The sequence below is a fragment of the Sesamum indicum genome, linkage group LG12, assembly GCF_000512975.1.
Source record: "Sesamum indicum cultivar Zhongzhi No. 13 linkage group LG12, S_indicum_v1.0, whole genome shotgun sequence".
In the NCBI taxonomy this organism is placed as follows: domain Eukaryota; kingdom Viridiplantae; phylum Streptophyta; class Magnoliopsida; order Lamiales; family Pedaliaceae; genus Sesamum; species Sesamum indicum.
Window position 1 is genome coordinate 3,733,654 of NC_026156.1, and position 6,294 is coordinate 3,739,947.

At 36.3% G+C, this 6,294-nt stretch overlaps 2 protein-coding genes across 2 annotated transcripts in view; both read left to right on the forward strand.

Annotated features, from left to right (window-relative positions):
* Window positions 1,817–4,125, forward strand: LOC105175443 (nitric oxide synthase-interacting protein homolog). The gene is made up of 2 exons (XM_011097879.2): window positions 1,817–2,325; window positions 3,194–4,125. Exons 1-2 carry the CDS (start codon window positions 2,087–2,089, stop codon window positions 3,867–3,869), a joined length of 915 nt encoding a protein of 304 aa, XP_011096181.1. The 5' UTR covers window positions 1,817–2,086; the 3' UTR covers window positions 3,870–4,125.
* LOC105175444 overlaps window positions 5,613–6,294 on the forward strand; it is a 2,998-nt gene continuing 2,316 nt past the window's right edge. Inside the window, exon 1 of the mRNA XM_011097880.2 lies at window positions 5,613–6,128. Within this exon, the coding sequence (XP_011096182.1) occupies window positions 5,842–6,128 (287 nt within the window). The 5' untranslated portion in view covers window positions 5,613–5,841. The remainder of the gene's footprint in view (window positions 6,129–6,294) is intronic.

Below are 6,294 nucleotides of genomic sequence, written 5' to 3' on the forward strand. Positions count from 1 at the left end.
AACACGTAGTTGACTCTTTCTAAAGGGTCATGCCTTCAGCCTTTCTTTTTACTTTTTTTTTTTTCTCCTTTTGTTCCTTTAAAAGAATATTCTTTTTGTTGGAAAATCAAAAAATCATTAATCAAATTGTTGTAAAAATTAAAGGATATACGATAATTGTGTATTAAGAAATTAATATTAGAGTTAAGACTCTTTATATTTAAAATTATTTTATTCATTTCTAACGCTAACAGTATAATAATTTATTGTTCAAAATACAACGACTTATTATCTCAAAATAACAATACTTCAAATCAAGAAGCCAACAAATATTTGGAACTCGCAATACTAATACTAAAGTTGCAAAATGCTCTTATTGCTCAAAAATATTATAAAATGAAGTGAATAGGAACCTATTTGTAAAAATTGAAAATACATCAAATGGACATATCCAATCGACAAATATATTCATTAAAGGTTGTGACTTTCCATTCAAATGTACATATCATTTCACCAAAGAAAAAAATTATATATATATATATATATTATTTTTATCATAATAAACACATTATTTCAATTAGATAACACACAACTTTAGTAAAAGACACATATACAATTGATTAGACATGGTTGGTAATGATTAGGTGACATTAACCACAAATTGCATATCACGAGTTTGTTATGTATCACACATCATAATTCATCTCTTGTTATAATTTAATTTGATCGAAATAAATTAATTATTTAATTTATCATTCATTATTTTCGGTAGAAATTGATATATATTCACGTGATAAATTATATATGAAATACAAAATATTTACAAATATTTCTCTTTTGGCTTGAATCACCTTTCATTGTTATCCCTTTTTTCTCAAATCAAATACTATATATAATCATGACACGTCATCTCAACATACATATATAAATATTATTTTTTTATATTTTAAAATATATTATGAAGAATAATAATATAAATAAATTAAGATACACATTTCAAAAACAAAAAAAGAAAGAAAGAAGAAGAAATAGAAAAATCAACTAAAAAGTATTACTGACACAATAAAAAATTACTAAAGTGATTTAATAAATCATCGTTTGTAAGTGAAAAATACTTTTATTTATATATATATATAAGCATAAATTATGATCTTGAATAATGACAAGGCGTGAAAATTCAATACTTATAGAATAATTGAAATTATTGAATGAAGGGTAGGTAAAATATTGGGATAGCAAACTTCTAATAATTTGATAGTTTTATTTAATTTAAAAATTAGTTCCATTATTTTAATATGTTATTTTTGTCCGCTGCAATAATGATGGGATGGGAGTAGCCAACTATTTCTTTTTAGATCTTAAAACACTTTAATAATTGTTCTTTTGTTAGAAATAATTTAATAATGTTGATATTTGAAGTTGGTGTAGGAGTGTGAAATGTAGTAAAAAAGTACGGATTCTGTTTCAATTCTTTTACTTGAATTTAAAAGTACGTAAATATTATTTAATTAATAGATGAGTTGAATTCGAATAATTTTTAATTAAATGAAATATTAATCGAACGTAAATTTTAATTTTATTGAATGAAAAATGGATGCAAAATTTGGTTGTTATTTTTATGAAATTAGTGCAATGAGTTTTTATGGGTGGAGTTTCCAAGTAAAAACATACAAATCAAAACCCTGGCGTAGTTGGGACTGCGTCGGTAGCAAGGACAGTTTTGACATTTTGATGCCCTCCGCGCGTAGCACTAGAAAATTCCCTCACCAAACGACCGCGGCGGAATTATGTTTTAGTTTTGCCACCTCTGACATTGGGACACTCAAAGCCTATCCGTTACGTGGAGGGATATTCCACCAAAATTACTTCACCGCCTGTTACGTTATCATTCCCCTCTCCCACTCAACAACGGGAAAGGGACAAGAGGAGGGAGAGAACTCGCCCATACCCTGCCTCATGTGCTTTTTGGTAGACCCACTAACCCAAATCCATAAAGTATCCGGAGCAATTGGATCTAGGGTTTCATATCTCTTCCCCAAATCCCTCAATTCAAAATTAGTTTCTCAAATTAGGGGTTTCTTTCCAATAGCAATATAACAGAAGAAAAATGCCTCAGAGACATTCGAAGAACAATAACGATTTAGCATTCTTCACCTATGATGAGAAGCGGAAGCTAGGGTACGGCACGCAGAAGGAGAGATTGGGCAAAGATTCGATCAAACCATTCGATGCATGTTGTCTCTGCTTGAAGCCTTTAATAGAGCCCATGTCCTGCTCCAAGGGCCATGTTTTCTGTAAAGAGTGCATTCTCGAATGCCTCTTGGCCCAGAAAAAAGATATTCAAAGGTTCCTCCCTTCATTTAGTTACCTATTTATCGGTTTTTCTGGTTGTATTTTATTTTTGAGGTGTTTTGATCCATAGTCTATTTTTGCTTTATGTTGAATTGTTGCTATTCAAGTATGTGAGTGGACTATGTGTGGATTCAGTTGCGATTGATGCAAGTTAGTTACTACATTAAATACAACAAGCTGAATCAAGCAGTGATTGAAGTGTACTGTATAGTTTTCTGGGAGACTGTCCTAAGTATGTGAGAGATGGTGCGCAATTGGCGATCTGAGTTTGGAGAAACCTTGCCCAAGATTTTACTCTTCGAGAAGCCTTTTGTTGGTGAATATTGCATATCACATTTTATGTGTTTTTTACCCCCCCTGTTAGCAAACAGAAGTTGATCCTCACATGGTATGCATTTTTGGAAGTTTTAGGTAGTAAACATAATGGGCATTGGATGGCCTTGAAGGACTTAATTCTGCATGAAGTTTGCCCTTGTGAGGATTACAATGTATTAGCTGGATCAGAGAGTCAGTATTTGATTGTTTAAAGAAACAAAAGACATTGCAACTATTTAGATGTACACCAAACCAACTTAAGGCACTTTTCTGTCCTGTCTACAGTTGGTCTCATGTGTATATGGAGACTAACCATGCACTGGTTCTGATTACATTTATCTGTTTGTTTCGTGCGGGCAGCCTATCATAATAGGCTAGGAGAGTTATATTGCAATTCTTTTTAATTTTTCAATGAAAAGCTGCATCTTGACACCCAAAATTTTTTTAGCTTTCTTTCTAAATACAACCACATTGAAGCCGATCAACTCGTTTTTGGTACTGGAGTATCTTTTGGTGTTCTACTAAAAGAGACTGTATTTACTTGCAGAAAGCTATCCGCCCATGCTGCTCAACAGAAGCAAGAAAAAGAAGAAGAAGACGAGAGACTAATGTTGCAAAAAGCTAGAGAGCTTGATGCATTTGATCAACAGAACCATGGGGCAGTACCTCAGTACAACGATAAGAACTACAACAGGGACAAGAATGGTTTCCATGGGGCTAACAGTGTCAAAGCCACCTCGTATGAGGAGGAGGCTTTGCGTACTATGAAGGCATTTTGGCTGCCTTCTGCGACGCCGGAGGCTCCTAAAAAGGTGGAAGCCCCATCCACAGACACTGTTTGCCCTGAAGGGAAGGAAAAACTTAGGCTAAAGACACTCTTTGCTATTCATTTCACAGAAGATACAAGTGAGCAGAAGCGCTCAAGTTCTCTTGATAAGACGTATATCTGTCCTAGCTGCAAGGTGACACTAACTAATACACTGGCCCTTGTAGCCTTGAGTTCTTGTGGACATGTCTTCTGCAAGAAGTGCGCGGATAAATTCATGGCAGTCGACAAGGTGTGTCTAGTCTGTGACAGGCCATGCAAAGACAGGAATCTTGTCAATTTGGCAAAGGGAGGAACTGGTTTTGCAGGACATGGTGATCATCTTGAAGCAACAGATTTCAAGCATTTAGGAAGTGGTTCTGGGCTTGGGCTTGTAAGACCTGCCACGAAGACTTGAACTGGAGATGTAATAGGTTCCATTGGAGCTGTTATTATATCATCCTTTGGCTGGTTACTGTTGATACATCTTATCTGCAATACATGCTCACTTCTTGTTTAAATCATCTTCATTGTAATATAAGTGCGGTGAAAGCAATCACTCCTCTGAGTTGTTTTGTAATCCAGCCAAAATGCGTGGCCATTGACAGTATCGATTTATGACTCTGGGAATTCCCCAGTTCATTACCTGTCTCTGTTTTGTAATTTATGTCTAAGATCACTGTTGTGTTCAATATATCTACGTCAGTACATGAGTGGCACGTTTAACTATCTTCTGTGGACGCATGGACCACCCTTGTGACATTCATTATGCAGAATTGCACACGGTGCTGATTACTTCCCTTAAGGGGAGTCACCAGTGTGCATATGTCTGTATGCATACTTGGTGTTCTTAGCTGTGAAAATCATGTTAATCCTCTTATCCAACACAGATGTTCAGTTCAGGTGAACATCAGCTACAGATTTTTCAGAATTCATGTAACCCCGACATTTGAAATAGAAGTTACATGGCTCAACAGTGTGTTCTGTGGTCGCCTCAGATCCAGAAAGGGTCTCCCTAATGGTGGTGAAATCCGCGGCATGCTGGCCTCGTTCAGTTCCTCGACAGATAACCTCCATGTAAATGTACCATTTGCTCTATGAATGTATAGTTGAACCGTTTTTGGTGGACAAAGACCCCGACTTTTACCATTATAATGAAGCACGATATAAGCAGGGGAAGATTTTATTATAGTAGATAGACACGGGGGTTGGGCAAGGTCAGAACAGAACAGCCTCCGATTGCTTTTTACCACGTGGGTTTTCTCGAGAATTGACTCATTGAGATAGGAGGAAGATTGGTTACACATACACATTCATCCTATCCCAAAACAATCTGTCACTATAATGTAATAATCGTCCATAGTTGACTGTCGAAAGCATCAAGAACCACCATCCTTTATTCCCTCGACCACCCCCCACCCCCACCCCGCCCCCACGCTACTTTCACCACAATTATTATCATTATTATTATAATGCACCAAGAATACAGCAATAACGCAATAATACGCCACGCCAGTGGGAGCATTTACAGATCATAGTGGGGTTGGCTGATTGGCATCCAACGGCAGAAATGTTGCCTTCTTTTTCCTCTGCACTATTCAATGTGAAACTAATTCAATAATTGATTTCGCATATTAATTTAGTCATAATCAATTTTACTAAACTACACCTTTTGCAAAGAATTGATCTTTATTAAATTGAGACCAACCCCAGTTTTCAACTCTAAACTTCTAAAATTCCATTTGAACGATCTCAGGCGAGCATATTTTAAAATGTGGGAATACAGCCATGCTAATCACAAACTACCAAGAATAATATTTATCTAAATTTAAAAAATCAATATCAAACTTAATTCACCAAAATTGTCTTGTAAGAGCGCAACTGCTGTACCCTTTGATGAACTGTCATACCTAATTTACTTGAAATGTATGGATTATGACACAACCTTTCAAGAATCAAACTGTCCTAACCCAAACATTTCTTCAAGAACTCGAACTGTCCCAACCTAAAATTCACTTACATATTACTTTTGACCGTTAACTCGTTTTGGGTAACAACAAACAAATAGATAAGCAGAGAGAATTAGAAAATCCTCGAAATACGTGGCGGCTATGACACCCAACATATCCGCTGCCCCACCTATATATTAAACTGGCGCCAACCCGTGCTCTAACCATTCTTTTTCTTTCCTTTTTATCCCTCAACCGGATCCGCACCAATATCTTGTCGTTATTGATTATTGTTGGAATTCATAAGTTTATTATACCCTCTTCTCGTCTCTGAAAATCTCTGCATCGGATTGAGCTAAAACACGTAAAGATATACAAGAGAGGCGTTATCTGACAAAAGGGGGGCCGTTACAAGAATAACGAGAGGGCGACCCCTTTTGGATGATGGCGCAGCTGGAAAAGAAAGGAGGTGCAGAGGCGGCGGCGGCCGGGGAGGAGGAGGAGAGGTTGTTGATGGAGGATGCGACGGTTTTGGATTTTGATATGCTGTGTTCAACTGTTGCCATGCAGGCGCACAAGGGGAGATGGGGAAAGTTGAATGGAGATAATGAAGATGAGAAATTTGTGTCTGATTGTCATCAATATGGAGGGGGGGTCTTTAGAATGTGGGAAGGTGAGCTTGTTTATGACTGCTTCGATGATCGGCGGATCGCTCTTCAATCCACCTGGTATCTAATTACTCATTAATTATTGCTTGCTCATTAGAGCTTCTTGTTTCTTAATAACTAAAAAGATGGAAACTTTTTTGTTTTGGGTTTCTGGGTTCTGATTTTTATTTGTAACTCTGTTTTAGGGTGATGGCATGTTGAACTTAATATTTTTTTGTGTTTGTTT

What these genes read in the sequence shown, in the direction of transcription:
- LOC105175443 (XM_011097879.2), top strand. Translation starts at nt 2,087, where the DNA reads ATGCCTCAGAGACATTCGAAGAACAATAACGATTTAGCATTCTTCACC. An exon ending in CAGAAAAAAGATATTCAAAG is followed by an intron (nt 2,326 to 3,193) that starts GTTCCTCCCTTC and finishes ATTTACTTGCAG; the next exon opens with AAAGCTATCCGCCCATGCTG.